The sequence below is a fragment of the Vigna angularis genome, chromosome 7 (assembly GCF_016808095.1).
Source record: "Vigna angularis cultivar LongXiaoDou No.4 chromosome 7, ASM1680809v1, whole genome shotgun sequence".
Classification (NCBI taxonomy): Eukaryota; Viridiplantae; Streptophyta; class Magnoliopsida; order Fabales; family Fabaceae; genus Vigna; species Vigna angularis.
In genome coordinates this window covers 15,112,526-15,131,096 of record NC_068976.1, presented here as the reverse complement: position 1 = coordinate 15,131,096, position 18,571 = coordinate 15,112,526, and the positions used below count along the sequence as shown (strand labels likewise).

The following is an 18,571-nucleotide window of genomic DNA, read 5'->3' as shown; positions in this document are numbered from 1 at the left end:
AGGTACCTTTCTTTCCATTTATTGGTTTGATGATTGCTGATAAATCTAACAATTTCATCAAATCATCATCATTCTCTAGTGTCAAAGTGTGATACGTTTAACCACTCTTTCCTGAAGATGGATTCGATGTTTTTCTTGTCTCCAGGATGTAGGAGTAGACAAGTGTCATCTGAAAGAGCAGTTGCTTTATTTCTTTTTCGGAATGGCAATTCTTTTTATTTTCTATCAATCCCTATTGGTTCCATTTTTCTTTTTTCAGTGGTCCAACTATTGATTCTTCAGCACGATAAGTTTCTAAGATTGCTTTGCATATCTAACTGGGTCCTTGCCTGTTCTTTTATAGGTACACAAATTTCTGTTTCTAAAATACCAGGAGCGTTTTAGATTTAGAGATTTTTGGGGAATGAGGTTGATTAAAAAATAGGGGACAGCCGAATGGTAGATAGTTTTTGGGTTCATTTTGGTCACAAATCTCAGAGAGTTTTTGAAATGACCTTGACATTCATTCTGTGGCTTTAGCGCCATATTTTATGTGTTTAAATAAATTATTATGCGTCACAATATGTTAACACCCTTTAAAAATAATATAACTGTATCACAATCATTTTATTGATTTTTATTCAATAATTTAATTTATTAAATTAAATAAACTAGTTCAATATTTATTACTATTTTAAATTTTTAAATGTATTGGGATGTGAAATTAGGTTTTTCCATGCATCATAAGTTATAGTTCTTTTTTATTATGCATATAAAAGACACATTCTCCGCCTTATTTTTCCCAATGGCCACTTTTACTAGTAAACGATTAAAAGAAATATGGAACTAACTAATAATTTAGTTTGGTCAAAATTTGTTGTAAAAATAATTCAAAGTAAGTTTTTCAATTTGTCTTAATCTCATTTTTTGAAAAGTTGTGAATCAACTATGTTAACGTTTTAGTTCGTAAATTTTATTTTATTCATAACATAGTTAGGCCCCATAAAATAGTTAGGGCACATAACATAGTCTATGATATGTTATCCTATATTTAATTTTGTCTCTTTTTTTATTCAACTTAATCACAATTTTTTTCTTCAAATTAAAATTAAATTTATTTTTTTATAAATGTTAGATTGATATTTTTATTAAAATTCACATTATTATTAAATATCTATGAAATTGTCTTTAAACCAACTATATTAATAATTTCATTTCAATATTTTAAATACTTATTTTTTTAAGTGAAACTTAAATTTATTTAATAAAAATAATAATATTTATAAATAATGTTTACAAATATTTTTATTAATTAAAATAATTTTTTATATATCTAAACTTCTTTAATTAATAATTATTTATGTAAATTTTTATATGTCTAAATTTTTTATTTATATTAATAAATTTAATAGTTTTTATATGCTTGAACTATTTTAATTAAAATAGGAACAAAACAACTACTTTATCTTAAATAAAAAATTGTTTAAAATTAATTTATTTAAATGAAATATAATAATATAATTAAAATTAGTTTAAAAATAATTTCAAAAATATTTAATAAAAATATCAATTTTAATAAAAATAATACTAAAACATTTATACCAAAAACAAATTTGGTGAGAAAAATATTATCTTATTATAATAAAAATTGAAATTGAATTGAATAAAAATAAATTTATTAAATTGAATATAAGAAAACCACGTTTGAGTCTAACTCGAATTGTGTACTAACAGTTTCACTTAATACGACACTGAACTAAATGGGCAAATAAAATATTAAAAACAAAAAACTACGAATTATACTAGAGGTATTTTTAAGACTGATAAAACAATATTAAGCAAACCTAATTTTATTAATTTTCAAAAATTAAATCTATTAAGACTAAAAAAATTGAAAATCTACTTAAATTATTTTTATAAAAATTGGAATCAATAATTTCAATAAGGTTTGCATTTATAGACAAACAATTGGTGGAATGGTAAATTTTTTTAATTATTGCAATCTCATCGCTAATTTGTTTGAACTAACGCAATCTCTAATTTTGTAGGGCACGAAGTGCAAGAGCCTAGTGAAACATGCTGCATTTTAGCAAATCAATACAATCTCCATCGTTCATTTTTAGAGGGCTCTGTAGGATTCATAATGATGGATACTGCTTTTTACAAAATCAGAGGAACATAGATGGTTCATTTTTTGGTGCAATCTGATTCGTTCATTTTACTGATTGTATCCCGACACTCCGTGGGAATCCTGACATACCAACATTGCTTTTTACAACTTCTATGATATCTGTATCGTTGGATTTTTCGGTGTAATCTAATTCCTTTATTCTTTTTGTACTAATATTTTCAATTTTAAAAACAATAAACTCATTAAAAGTAATTACAAATTTAATATTTAAAGATAAATACAGTAATCATGACTATTTCGGGTGTCGGATTCACATTTTAACCTCTAACGATAATTAATTAAAAAAGAAAATTATTCTGAAAATTGTTTGAATAAAGGTGACAGAGTGATGAATCAAGCTGATAACTTTAATTTTGATACCTTAACTTTATCTCTGAAAAGGAAAATGAATTCCATAGGTTTCTTCATTGAAACACTGAATCCAATTTCTGTTGGTATGTGAAGAAATTGTGAAGAGAGAAGAATGGTGAAAAGTGGGTAAAAAGAAATGAGAAGAAAAGTGAGAAGAGAGCAATGTTTATAAAGGTCAACCCTTTGCTATGATTAAATTTCACTATTATTATGTACTGTCATCTTATTTTATGATTACTCCAAAAACATTATCATTAAATCTCTCACTATGTTTTGTGGGCCCGGTCCAGACCGGACCCTACCGGACCGGAAGTCGATCGATGTGGACCAATATTTCACAACTCATCTTCTCATCATCACATTTATTGAATTATATGTTTAATAGAAGATTATTGCTAATTTTATTTATTTATTATTGAACTGTTTAAGAAAATAAACATTTAATTTTTTTTCTAATTCTACTTTATTTATTCTTTTTCACAAAACCAATTCCATTGTTAATATCATTAGCATAGTTGTGTTGTGGTAAGCCTTTTCGTCTTTCCAATTCCACCACTTTATCTTCTTTTTGGTAAGCCTACACACTTACATCTAGAGATGACAACGGGACAGGTTGGGCATGGGTACTGCATACCTGCAACTCGACCCACCGGATAGAACTGTATCCGCTACTTGACCCGCTACCCGACCCGCTACCCACGCGGGTATCCGTTTAAAAAATATCCGCGGGTATTTTAAAATCTGCGGGTACCCGTAGATACCCGCAAAAAATAAAAAAAATATATATTTAATATATTTTAAAAATAAAATTTAAATAAAATTACAAAAAAATATAATATAATATAAATTAAATTAAATATAAATTAAATTTTAATTTTAATTAAATTTAACCTAATAAAATATTATTTTATTTTATTTTTAATTAAATTTAATTAAAAGATATATAAATTATTAAACTTTTTTAATTTTTTGCGGGTAACAGGTACCAGCGGGGCGGGTAGTATACTATCCGTACCCAACCTGTTTAGAAGCGGGTATTAAAATACCCGCTACCCCTTACCCGCAGATAGTAAATACCCGCAGATAGTAACTACCCGTTGCGAATTTTACCCGCGGATACGGGTATCCGCGGGTGAAATTGTCATCCCTACTTACATCAACCATACCGATACAAAATAAAGTATTTTTAAATATTTATTTATGCATAATTGTATTAGCACTAGTTAATAATTATTTTTTCGTGAATTAGTGAATAAAGTTAACAACATTATTCATGATTAGAGGATTTCCACAATGCAAACGGAACAAAAGTAGAGATTTTGGTTGTAGGTTTAATTGATAACAATTTAAATGAAAATGATTGCTTAAACAACTTTAAGATGAGATTATATTATTTAGTTTTTCGTGTCAGACTTCTATCTAATTATTTATAAAATGTAAAATGAAATTGTTATTAAAGCAAAAATTAATTTATGTACATATTAAGAATTGTATTTTAAAAAGTTATACAGAAGAATATTTGTATATATAAGTTAATTTACTTTTTGAAGAATTTTTTTGTTTAAAGTGTCAAGATCATGGTGTGTGTTAGTAGGTATATTTATTAATAATGGAGTTTATTTGTTTTAGTTTAAATTAATATGTCGTGGTCATAGTGTAAGAAGTGGGTAGTTGAGTAAAAGTCTAATATTTAAAGGTTTTTAATAATTCTGGTATAAGAATTCCGTCACATGGCCTAGTGAAAAAGTGAGAAGTTATAATTCTTTAATTTGCTGGTTATGATCAATAGTCGATGTTTGGGAAATACTTTCCTTAATCCACGGAATATTGGTGTTTTGAAGCCTAATGGAGTAGAGTTTATCAAACTAATTTAGGAAAAAAGGCAAAGTATACTAAAGTTATAGGAACGGAATCTTTTTTATTGACTTGAATTATATAAATTATATTTTATGATCTTTATTTACAATAATTATTCTTTAGAAAATGAGATAAAAATATATTCAAATAAACAGAAAGGAGATAAAAGTATATTCATGGTCAATGTCTCATTTTTCGAAGAATAATCATTTTCTTAGCTTGACTTTAAGTATTAAATTTTTTTTGTCAATAAATAACTTGTATATGTTTTCTCTTGGATCGTACATAAACTATTTAATTACAAAAACTATATAAATAATAACGGATCTTGTGTATGATAATAAATAAGCTTTTAACTAATATTTGATATTGAACTTTTTTTCTATAAGAAAGTTTTCTTCACTATGATTTTGTTCAATAAAAACTTGAGGTTGTACATTCCATCTTGTTTCTTTAAGAAAACATTTAAAAGATCATAAATTCAGCACAAAACATTTTTTTCTGAAATAATTCATTATTTTATCTTCATTATTCTATAGAGTTTTTAGCAAAACAAATAATACTTTCAATTATCAGATATGATAATCGATTATCTCTCAATACCTACTACAATAATCAATTATCATATCTGATAATCAATTATTTTATAGGGTTTTTCAGCAAAGATACAATTTTGACTAAAATAATCGATTATCACGTTAATAATTGATTATTCTTGTCAGTTTTTAAAAGCTACACGATTTTTCAGATTTGATTGTATCTAAAACTCATCCAAATAACCGAACTAGTATTCTTGACACTAGAATTGATTCAAAAGCATGTTTATAATCACAATTGAATATCATTTTAAATTTTTAGTTAGGAATTAGGTGCATGGCTCAAACCAATACTCTAAAACTCTCATACCAAATTTTACCAATTTCTCATCAGATTTTGGTGAACTAAGATGCTAAACAAATCTTAAAACCACTAATAAAAACCACCAACATACAATTCACTCAAACAACACTCCCTATAGAAATTCACCTGTCTAACATCACTTTTAGACCAAAATCAGGCAAGACCAAATAGTTAATCAAGTTCTAATTTGCACATACTCACACAACTAACCTTAAAATCATTTAAGAGGGCAATTACCACAAAATTTAACATGTTTTACCACAATTTCTAAAGTAAAACACCACACATTCAACAAAATTCACATTAGCAATTTCACATACCAAATTATAAATTTTTAATCAAATCAAGCATGCAACAAAAGTTAACAACACATTAATAACAACAAAACTTGGTAGTGAGCTTCCCTTACCTGACATATGACCAAACCACTCTACATAACCTAAAACATCCCTAAATGCCAAGAAAGCATATATGCTCATACGAACCACAAAATCACGATTAAGATACACCATTAGAACCATTGATCAACAAATACTCTAATTAAATACTTAAAAGACAAATGTAAGTTGAGTGAGACCCACATGCAACATATATAAAAAAAGACCAAAGAAAATGGTTGAAAACTCAACTTACTCAAACATAGAAACTGAACAGTCTAGACTGAAAAACTCGCCGCAAGGATCAATTTTATGGTCTCAGTTCTTCAATGGGACGAATAAAAAAGAATAACCCTTATAAATAAGTTAAAAAACTTTAAAAAAATGATTTTTAATGGAATGATGTGTTTTAAAATAGTAAAACTAATTAATAATAAAACTACTTATATTAAAACATTTAATATTAGAATAATTAAATCTTTCTATTTTTAAACCATTGTAACCTCAAAAATGTATTTTTTTAATGTTACATTACTCATATTTCTGATTTTTTTAAGCTTATATTCGCTCTTGTGTTATTGGATTCCAGTAGATATAATTTATTATTGTCCTCATCAATTAAAATTATCTTCTCGTAACAAAATCTTGAAATAAATAATAAGAGAAGAAAGTCAGTGAACAATTTGAATCTTTAATAACCTTTTATATAAAGATAAGAATATTGCTCAATCATACATATAAAACATAATTTAAACTATCAAAATTGCGGCTAAAGTTAATAAAACTCTATTTAAAACCGAGTAGATGAGAAAGTTCAAAGAAAATAAAAATAAAATATACGAGACTATGAATTATAAAATAAATCTTTTTTACTTTTTTTTAAAGTAAAATTTAAAGTTTTATAATTTTAACTAACAAAATACTCTAATATATTTTGTATTAAAAAATATATCTTATTATAAAAAATTCAATATTTTATATAAAAAGAATCACACATTAAAATGTTCTCATTCAAGCACATTAAAATGTTTTCTGTCTTTTAATTTTAAAAATGTTTAAAAAAATATATTAAAGCACACATTTCATTATTATTTTTTGTAGAAGTAAAAGATATTAACAAGTGAAAAATAATGCTTTTATTTATCTGTGTTAAACAGAGGACATGGAGGCAAACTTTTGCGGGACTATTTTAGTTTAATATATAATTTTGACTTGAAACTGATACAGTTCTTTTTACATTGAATTAAATATACTTAAAAAAATTAAGATTGATGAAATTAGAAGAGAAAGAAATTTGAATTTATCATCTAAAAAATGTGTAGAAATTAAGAGGAAAGAAAAAAGGAGTAAGTTGCATTTGCAGGTGTATTACCTGTAAAAGTAACAGAGTAGCAGTAGAAAAGAAAAGAGAAGAAATGAGAATGTAATGTAATAATACTGTATGTATGCATAATGCATAGCCAGCTAATGCAGTGCATGCTACATTCTGGATTGTACCAGCTGCGTCTGCAGCTGCTGCAGCTGCAACAACTGCAACAACTGCAACAGCAACAGCAGCAGAAAGGATTTATGAGTCCCAATAAAGTAATTGATTTTGAATAATATTGTGAAAGAAGGAAATGATGAACCACTTTCTGCTTCTTCACACTGTGGGGACTTTGACCACACTCAACTCTGAGTTCCTGTTTTTGTCTCTACAAACTCTTACATCTACTTGTACGGTTATATACCTCCTTTTTACATCTACAAACTCATCATTATCTTCTCATTACAACTCTATATTAACTCTTTAGCTTTTCAACTAAACTCGTTTAGGTTAAGATTACAAATGCTCATCATAAAACTAACAATTAACACTTCATATTTCTATCTATTGATTATTAAATAATAAATAGTAGTTAAGAGTATTTTAATATCTATTTATAAACAGATTAAGTATAAATGTTATATTATTTGTATATATGGATATTTATGAAAAAAATAAAAGAAATAAAAGTAAAATTTTAATTTATATTTTATTAAGTTAAATTTAATTAAAATTAAATTAAATTTATATTTTATTAAATTAAATTTAAATGAAATGAATTTAAATTTATATTTAATTTATATTATATTTTATACATTTTTTGTAATTTTACTTTAATTTTATTTAAAAAATATTTTTTTTTAAATACTTGAATGTGTTTGTGAATATTGATGAGTTTTGAAATATATGTGAATATTTTTTAAATAGATATTCGTGCGGCTAGCACATGAGTAGTAGGTGAATTTTTTTTGTTGTAAATCAAGTAGTGGGTAGACATTATCTATATTTAGTCTGACCCATTGTCATCCCTGTTTCTATTGCTATTCTCAAAATTTAAGAAAAGAAACAAAACCATAAATACAAATTTGATCATAATAGACTCTATCATATAATTTTGGTATTATATTTGTTAAAGAGTGAACTTTAATCCTAACTCAATCCCACAAAACCGGCTTGTAAAGTGAGGTTTGCACCCACTTATATATTATAAATTGGTCTTATCTCTAGTTGATGTGAAACTTCCAACACACCCCTTCATGTCGAGGTATAAACATCATCTCGAGCGTAAGACTAGACATAGGTGGTCTAATAACGACTCCATAACGGGTGAAACAACATGTCTAACAAACAACAAATATCGCTAGGATATGCTCTAACCATAGCTCTAATATCATGTTGAATATAATGAAAAACTATATATGGGATTAATCTCCCAATATATACACATAGGGTCTTGTATTTATAATAAAATAAATATGGATTAAGCCCAAAATACAAATAAAAAATAATAACAAACTAACTAAAAATAAAAGATAATATATTTAACAGTATTAATAAATACATTTTAAATTTAATTTAATTTTATAAAACTAATTTATATAATAAGATTTATATATTTTAAATTAATCTTATTTATTTTTTTATTGATATAAGATTTTCAACAATTTATTTGAAACTTAGCATGCTAAAATTTAGGAAATCCTATGAAAACAAAGTAAAAGTTGAGGAGCATGTTCCACAATTGAAACAAGTTGGTCCATGTTGAAGGAGGACAACCTAAGTTAGGTGCTAAAGTGTGGTGTGTGTAAGAGCAATGAGAAAAAGTAGTTTGTTGCAACTATGGTGTTGGCTGGAAACCACCACACAAAGAGCTTAGCTTCCAAAATGCACAACCACCACACTATCATCGCCTTAGATTGATTTTAATCCTATATCTCTTTCGTTCCAAATCATATCTTATTGCATGCACTTAGACAGGAGAAAACATATAATATTGAAGATTATAAAAGATATAGAATAAAAATAAAGAGATTTGTCATTTAATTAAAGTAATTAGTGATGAATATTAAGACTAATCTATAAAAGATAAAAAATAATTTATTGGTAGTTATAGCAACCTCCTCTCTTCTATTCTCTCTGCATTTCTTTCTTTGTTTGCCCAGCTTGCCCCTACTTTGTTTATTGGAGATTGAGCCTTTAAAAAGATGTAAAAGATTTCGAAACAAGAAAAAATATATAAAAGAGAAAGCAACCTATCATCTCAGAAAATTAACTACACGCATGCTTCTGAATTTCCACTCTGCTACAAACCTTTTTCCTTTCTCTATAATTTCTTTTTTATTTTATTTATGCTTAGCAGAAAATAATTTCTCATCTCATATACCCAATTGAGGAAAAATAAATTATTCTCATAAATTGAAATCTTATATTTAAGTAATAATTAGAACCCTTTTGATTCTATTATTAGATTCATTGACTCGACTTTCAATTGTTTGTAATTCATGAGAGAGACTTATAAATATCAAGAATTTAGGTTATGTTTGATCTTTTACCAGAGAAGTTTGTATCTGTTTTGGTGAACAAATATTGTTTATTGAATAAGCTATTGTCATATAAATAAAGTTAAATTATTTTTATGTAAATTATAAGCTATTTAAGCTCATCCAAATTCACTCTGAAATAAAGGAAATTTTAAATTTAATATAATTATTTTATCAAATGATTAATCTATACATATATTTAAGAATGAATACTTTTATGAAAGAAGAATTTATCCTTCTTTTCAAACGCTATTGATCTAGACGAGTTAGAGCAAATAAGCTGAATTTTATTTTAATCAAGCTTAGGCTATGTTTGGCAGACTTTTTGATAAACACTTATAGTAGAAAAGTAAAACAATTTCAAGAAATCTTAATTATTTTATACACAATCTAATTCACAAAAATTGTTTTTGTATTAATTTCTGTAAAAAATATATTTTAACTTATGCATAGATTAAATTTTATTTATTCAATAAGTATTTTTGAAGAAAAAAACTTTATATATATTCAAGATTCTTATACACTTCAATATTGATAAATTTGGCGTCTCCTTCCTAAAAACATTATTATATACTTTAAATTTAAGACAAACTAAATTCACGTACTTTTAACCAAATTTACCAATATAAAAGTACAAGGGTGGTGACCACATTTAATCCAAAGTATAAGCTTATCATCATATTTTTGTTATTATTTTTTCTATTTATTTATTAAAAAAAAATTCCAAATAGTAAATTAAAGACATACTTTGTAAAAGGATTTGTGTATAAAATCGTAATTTGGATAGACATTTAAAAACATGCTTTGGTAATTATTTCCCTTAAACGAATTTAAATCCTAAATAACTGCTTTAATAAATAATTGAATCAATAGGCCAAAATTATTTAATATTTAAATATTATGGTGATGATAATAATAATAATAATAAATTTTATATTATAGAGACTAACGAGATATAAAAAATTTCACAAAAAAATATTTAAAATTTAATTACAGTGCATGTAAAAGTTTCTTTAAAAACTGTCGTCTAATAATAGTTGTAGTTTGCATCATACATTTGTAAGTTTTAATTAAGATTTATTTTAGTACAAAATATTTAAATGCATAAAAATAATCTCTGAATTTAATTATTTATTTATGCTATCCTATTCAATGATATATCGTGACAGTAAGTAAAACCTTTTTTATGTTTCTTGAAATATTTTATTTTTACAGTATATAATAAAGTAAATTTAAATAAGAAAACTGATTCATTTGGCTCAGTGTTGTTCGTTTTGCATGACAAAGAATTTCCCTGTCAATACCGTTTAGTTTAATAGTAATTTGATTGCGAAATTATTTTGAAGAGTGAAAAAAACAGTTTTCTATTCATAATTTTGGCTTCTTTCTCTCTTTAATTTTAGTCTTTACATTTTAGAAATTCACATTCCTCAATTTTCTATACATGTTATTTTTTTTTTATCATTTAGTAAAATTAAAACTCTAGACTTAAGATATTCATTTAAAGTACATTGAAAAAAAATTTAATTTCAAGTTATATACCAAAATAAATGACAACTCAATAATAATAAAAAATATAAGAGGAATATTAAACAAATTCATAAATCATATATATTTAATTTTTTAGTGAATAATATTTTAGAAAGATAAACTATGTTTTAGATAAAAAGATGAGGTTAAAATTTTCTATTTATATTACTGATTTATTTTAAAATAAAATATTTGATTTTATTATTTTAATATATTTATTTACTATAATATTCTATTTTATAGATTCTTAAATATAAAATTTTATTTTATTTTTATATGTAATTCATTATTTTATACTAAGATATAATATTTAAAAAAAAATTATAAATGATCCCATTTAACGAATAAATTCATATTAAAATGTAAGTTTAAGACTAATTTAATAACATAAAACCTATTTTCAAAATGAATATAATCTCATTTATATAATATAATGATTAGAGTGATAGTTTGACAGAAATTCGGAGTACGTAATGTTATGGTTCCATCGTCTCTGAGTTATTATTTTTTCCAATGGCCTTATCATCCTATCACACAGACACCTCTCTATCGTACCAAAACTGTTTTACCTTTTATTTTATTTTTCTCATATTTAACAAATCAGTAAAATATGTAAAAATTGTAAATATTATGAAAACATATACACAAAATAAGTAATAAAATATGTTGTGAAAATATAAAATTCAAAATGTTCTGTGCTTCTAATGAAAGGATATTATACTGCAGACATATGAACATGAGTACAGTTTTTTCTGAGGCCAATTTACTTTCAGTTTCTCACTGGAAAAAATTTCAATCTACACAGACCTGAGTACAGATTTTATATCTAGTTCATGCGATCTAAAACACCTTTTATTAAAAACAAAACATAAAAATAAAATAATATATTGCGTTGAATTCATTTTCATGTCTGAAGTGATTATTAATCTATTTTGTTAGAGACTAATAGTAAGAACTATAGTTCATCTGACAATTTTTAAATAAAAAAAAGAAATCTAAAATCGAAATATCAATAGAAAAGTTTATATGGAGCGAAATAAAGATTATGTATAAAATATAATTCAATATGTATACTCATACATTAATATATGTTTACGTAAAATTAAAAATGAGTTTTCCACATTTGTATTTTTATTTAAATATTTATGCACAGCGTTTTTTGTAAATGTTTTCAAAGATTAAAAGTAATTAAAAACGTAATACTATAAGTTATGCACAATGTATATTTCAATGTTTATGCAGTACACGAGTTATTACACTATAGTTGCGTTGTGAAATGACGAGGTGACAATTAAGCAAGAACAAAAAACCAATTTCGAGTTTTTTTTTTTTTTAACTTCATACTAGTATAAATTATTTATCATAAAAGATTAATGACACAATTTAGCTAAGATATGCCTGAAAAAAGGGAAAAAATGACCTATTGATATAGTTTTCTCACCTTTGTCAACATATTATCCATTTTATAATGTCTCATACTTTAAGAAATAAACTTGATAGTTGTTTTACTCACTTTTTTAATATCTATTTTTAATAGATTGATAATGTGAATATTTTTCCTGTAATTATGCATGATTATTAAACTTAACTTTTTGTTATAAAGAAGAATTTGAAGGAAAAGAAATTAAAAAAAAAAAAGTTGTCCAAAAGAAAGCCCATCATCAATAAATAAGAAGGACCTTTAGTTTATGGTATCACTCACTCACTGCCTCCTCCTTTTTCCTTCTTTTTCCTTTCTCTTCTCTCAAACACAGAAAACCTCTCCAATGTCAAATCCATCAACCCACATCACAGAGACACCTCTACAATGAACCAACATCTTCACCACCACCGCCGGACAACCTCTTCTTAGAACAAACATGTCTCACCATTACCCAAAACCCCTTCTAGACACCCTATTCTGCTTAGAGGACAACATTCATTTGGAGGAAGAAAAACAAAGAGAAGAAGATGATTACATCGGCACAACCTCAAAACCGAACTCCTCCGATGTGGTCCTTTCAGAACAAGACCTCTTCTGGGACACCCAGGAGCTCTCTTCTCTTCTCGCCAAAGAAAACCTTAACAGCCTTTCCATCTCTCTCCCAAACAACCCTTCTCTGGCTTCTTCTCGCGGAGAAGCCGTGGACTGGATTCTCAAACTGAATCTTCACCATTCCTTTTCTACCCTCACAGCACTTCTCGCAGTTAACTACCTCGACAGGTTCCTCTTCACCCTCAGATTCCAGAACGACAAGCCGTGGCTCACGCAACTCGTTGCAGTGGCGTGCCTCTCTCTTGCAGCCAAAGTTGAAGAGACCCACGTGCCCCTTTTCGTGGACCTCCAAGTATGTCTCTTGATCTTATCTATGTATGAACTGTTTTGTTCGTGTTTCTGATCAATGCCGGATCTTCGATACTAGATTTTGATCGATGGTTCTAACTTGGTTCTGATGCTTTTTCTCTTGATCGTGAAGGTGGGGGAGAGTAAGTACCTTTTTGAAGCGAAAACGGTTAAGAGAATGGAAATCTTGGTCCTTTCCACACTCGGATGGAAGATGAACCCGGTAACACCTCTCTCGTTCCTTGATTACATCACGAGAAAACTCGGCTTAAAGGGTCATCTCTGCTTGGAGTTTCTCAGAAGATGTGAAACCGTTCTTCTCTCTGTCTTTGCAGGTAACTGACTAACTAACTTACTTCCAACCAGATCTTATGCTTTCTTCTTTTGTTTCATTGTCTGATTCACATTCTCGATCTTTGTTGTTATTGATGTTTGATCTTTTATGTTGCAGAGTCGAGATTTATGAGTTTTCTTCCTTCTGTGTTGGCAACTGCGACGACGTTGCGCGTGGTGAGTGTTGTGGAGCCTGGTTTGGGAGAGGAATACCAAGATCAGCTCTTGGGTATTCTCGGAATCGACAAGGTTGTTGGCGTTGTCTTAAACACCAATGTGTTGTTTTCTGATTATAAATCATGGAAAACGGAAATGTTTTACGCTTTTCATGGCTAATAGTCAAAGACAGTAGAACATCTCCACCTGCATAACTCATTTATTGTGGACCCTACAATACCTAGCTACAATATTTTTTTATCGACACTCTTAATCTCAATTAATTAATAACCATATTAGGAGCAGTGATTATTATTACCTTTGTCGGATTAATTAAAATATGGAAGTTTTGTGTTGCAGGAGAAGGTGAAAGAATGCTACAAGGTGATGATGGAGATTGTGTCAGGGAAGAGTGAAGAGGGTAAAAGAGGGAATTTGAAGAAAAGGAAGTTTGAGTGCATTCAGTGTAGCCGAAACGACGTGATGGAAGGGTCGTTTAGCTGTGATAGTTCGTGTGATTCTTGGGAGTTAGGTGCGTCATTGAAGAAAAGTAGGAGCCAAGATCAGCTTCTATTGAAGCATTCAAACTCAGATTTTCTCACCATTCCTCGCTAGCTATTATTATTCTCTTCCTTCATTTCAACTTTCATCGTTTTACTTTTGTCTTCTGTGAAACCAAAAACATTATAGTCATATATTCTATTCTATTCTCTCATGTAGTCATAATTCTTTGTCTCAGGTAAAACTACTTTCCTTGTTTTTATTCACCAGTAATAAATTTATCCTTCGTGGATGACCAGAGGTTGTTCACCATTCCATTACAAACTATTATATATACAATATTCATTCATTTTTATAATCATTTATTTTGAGATTTATATTTATAAAAATAATAACAGTAATTTTAAATTATTTTACAACCAACAGAGGGACAGGCTGTCAAAAGACTAATAAATGGAAATTTTCTTCTGGGTTTTTCATTTTAATAAGTACTTTTTTGAGAAAAATATTGTCTTACTTTAAGTGCTATAATAACAAATGTTAAACACAAATATAATTATTAAAATATAAAAAGCGTTAATGTTTTTATGTATGAACAAGGCCAAAAGAGGTACAGGCTGTCAAAAAACTAATAGATGAAAATATTTCGTCTGGGTTTTTCATTTTAGTAAAGTATTTTTTTAAGAAAAATATTTTCTTATTTTAAGTGCTATAATAACAAATGTTAAACACAAATATAGCGTTACTTTTTATATGTATGAATTAAAAATTAGAACAGTGATAAATTCTATTAATATTATTATAGCATCTGCTTATGATACTAATTAAAAAATTGGATAAAATAGGTCTGACAATTACTTTTGTTAATAACAAAATTAGGAAAAAGTAAGAGGCTTACTTATTGGGCCCTACATCATATGAAATTATGAGATTAATTTCAAAATTTAAATAGATAGCTTAGGAAAAAGGAAATGATTTCTCAAATTATAGATATAAAATTTATTATTTAATGTATATTGTTTAAATAGTTGAAAATGTTTTATATTTCATAATATATATCTTAACTATTGGTTTGCAGAACCTTAAAAGTTAAGCTCGGAAATATTCATCTACCGACTGAAAATATCAAAGTAATTTTTGCTTTTACTTCTAATCATATAAGTAGATATTTACTATTAAATTTACAAATAACTATGAATTAGTGAATGATGAAGTGTCACAGAACATGAACTCTTCCTACAGGTCAACACTCCCATTAATACTCCTTCATTCAAATCTTATTTTTTCATATAATCTGCACTTGGACATTGTGTTTCTTCCCTCCTTCAAAACTAATAATTATTAATTATTTTTTTCACCAGATCGATTTGTATCCAATATAATTATTGAATTATTTTTCTATAACATATTTATTAAATTGATTTTTTATCACATTATTAAATTGATTTTTTATAACATTATTAAATTATTATTTTTTATTACATAATTATTAAATTGATTTTTTATAACATGATTATTGAATTAATTTTTATATAATTTAATCACTAAATTAATTTTATATAATAGTTACTTAAATTGTTTTTGTAAAGAACTATTAAATATTTAAGAGTAGAAGTGATGTAGTTAATGAAATATGAATATTTTATTATTTAAAAATAAAATTTATAATAAAAACATCTAACTTAAATTTTATTCATAAAATTAAAGTAATTTGTTTTTACCTTTTTTGTTTTGTGATCCTTATAAATCTTGGTGAAGAACAAAATAAGTTTATCCATTCAGAATTTCTTTTTAAGTAAGTTCCTTATTTTTTATTTTTTGTAGGGTTTTGAAATAGTTTTGCAAAAGAGTTTGAAGTTTTACATGTGTTCTTTTTAGGACAAAGATAAATCTTTGTTAGTCTAGATCATATTATTGATAAAAATATTTTATTTACAAAGTTTAATTTCCTTTTTTTGAGAGAGTAGTGCAGCTAAGAATTTAAATTTGAATAAACAAACCATAATAGGTAAGAGCAACTAGTTAAGTTACGTTAATATCTTAGGATAAATAATCTTGATTTAAAGGTGATGTGATCACACTATTTTATTTTATGATAGAATTGTTGTTTCAATATTGCAACTTTTTTTGAATATTTATATGAATGTTGATGATATGTTATGTATTTTAGTATTATTTATAATTGTTAATGTAAAGCAGTATTTTTTAATCTTTTATATAAATGAATCAATTGCTTTAAGTTCAGGACTCTATAACTATCTAGAACCGTAGATGTATTCCTACATCTAAAAACATAAGAAGAACTAGTTGAACCATAACTTGAAACTAATTCTGACTCAATCCCAAACTAGTAAAATGAGACGAGTGATTAATTCATGCAACAACATGCAAAAACTAATTCACAAACATGTAAAAAAAAGACATACTTAGATTAATAAAACAGTATCAATACAAGAGAGTGCAAAGGGTTACATCAAGCCTCAACACAAGAGAGTTTAAATCTTAATGATAGTTGTGAATTATGAATAATCCACAATTCTCTCTCATGGTAAATTAACATAAAATTATGAACAATCAAATCAAAGTATTACCATTTTTTTATTACTTATTTACTAAATTAGCTTTTATATAACACGAACTTTTATACAATTAATCATTAAATTAATCTTCATATAAATTGATTTTTGAATAAAAGTCTAAATTTGTATATAACATTAATTATTAAGATTTTTGCTACTTACTTATATTACATTTTAAAATAATATGTACTTAAATTTGTGAATAATTTTATTATTCTAGAAAATAGTAATTTAATTTTTTTTAATTCTTATAGTGATTTCAGTTGAATTAAAAACATTTTCTTGGTAATTATGATTTTAGCTTCTCGAAAAAATTCCAAACTAACTAACAAGTTTTATTTTTTGGTTGCCTATATAACTAATTTAGCATTTTAAGGACCTATCCTAAATAATAATGGAGGGTTGTTTATTATTTTGGACAAAATAAATGAGCAAACATTAAATAAAACGTTGAAACTTTTATTTAATTAAATGACGACAATTTAAAATAAAGTATAAAACTGATCATTGTTTTATTGAAATATGTCATTTTTTTTTACACCTCAAGATTACGGCACTGTACATGATAACTAAACTTAGGAGCTGATTATGTGATTAATTATCAATTTGCAGTATTATCGTACTTAAAACTCTTTTACTACAATTTAAAGATAGTAGCAATGTGAACATTAGAGTATGTCTATTGTAAGAATTATTATATATGATTGTAATTTATTTTTTGTGGATTGTGTTATGTTACATTACTTTTATTGTAATTTTTATTCCAATGCAAATGTTTTATAAGATCTAAATTCTCAATAATATTCTATTTAGTTGTGGATCTAAACATATTTTTTCAAGACAAAAAAATAATTTTTTAATATTATAATCCCCTATTCAAAATCTTGGATGTTATTTAAGATCAAAGTCTTGTTTTTCAAATCATGTCATCATATTTCAAAAGAGAGAATTTATAAGATTCAAGTCTTAATTTTATTACTTAGTATATATGTATGATTGTGCAAATAGATACGCTCAATTTTTTTTTCTCTTTTTCTTATATAACTCTCAAATAAGATATCTTATTAAAAAAAAACTGAAAGAAGATATTGATTTTTTTTATTAATGTTTTAGATTATAGATTTGTCCCCGTTCTCAAATATTTATTAAATTTACTGGTAATAAACATTCTTAAAAATATAATAATTTTTCGATGAATATTCATTTATCATAAGTTTTTTTTTTCACTGATTAGAATTCAAAAGTTTACTTTTTAAAAGGAATTGGAGCTCATTTTTAAAATATTGGTTACTCATTGAATAGATAAAATATCATTTAATTAACATAGTACTTTTTTTCCCTTCTAATATATATTTTTTATTGTGTTAATAACTAATTTTTATGGAAAAACTTGACTGACCCTTTTCATTTAGGTATCTTCTTCCTATCAATATATATATATATATATTTATTAATTCGTAATATTTAAAGCTCTATGAAAGTAACACATTAAGAGATTCAAATCTAGTTAACTCTGATAAATATTATATTTGTAAAAACAAATTTGTAACTTAGTTGAAAACTTATGATCTACACTTAAATTTGTAAAGTTTAATTACTCACTCATTTACTCCAACAGTTATACAAATTTTATCTTCTAAATTATTTT

General features: G+C 25.9%; 1 protein-coding gene across 1 annotated transcript; it reads left to right on the top strand.

Moving 5' to 3' along the window:
- Positions 1-12,728: 12,728 nt before the first annotated feature.
- Positions 12,729-14,558, top strand: LOC108337346 (cyclin-D3-1). Its single transcript, XM_017573849.2, has 4 exons — positions 12,729-13,358; positions 13,488-13,689; positions 13,806-13,936; positions 14,204-14,558. The coding sequence occupies exons 1-4, from the start codon at positions 12,891-12,893 to the stop codon at positions 14,456-14,458; spliced, it is 1,056 nt and encodes a 351-aa protein (XP_017429338.1). The 5' UTR covers positions 12,729-12,890; the 3' UTR covers positions 14,459-14,558.
- Positions 14,559-18,571: the final 4,013 nt, after the last annotated feature.

Coding starts and splice junctions, on each gene's coding strand:
- LOC108337346 (XM_017573849.2), top strand. CDS start 12,891: ATGTCTCACCATTACCCAAAACCCCTTCTAGACACCCTATTCTGCTTA. Junction 13,359..13,487: donor CCCTTTTCGTGGACCTCCAA/GTATGTCTCTTG, acceptor TTGATCGTGAAG/GTGGGGGAGAGTAAGTACCT. Junction 13,690..13,805: donor TCTTCTCTCTGTCTTTGCAG/GTAACTGACTAA, acceptor TTTATGTTGCAG/AGTCGAGATTTATGAGTTTT.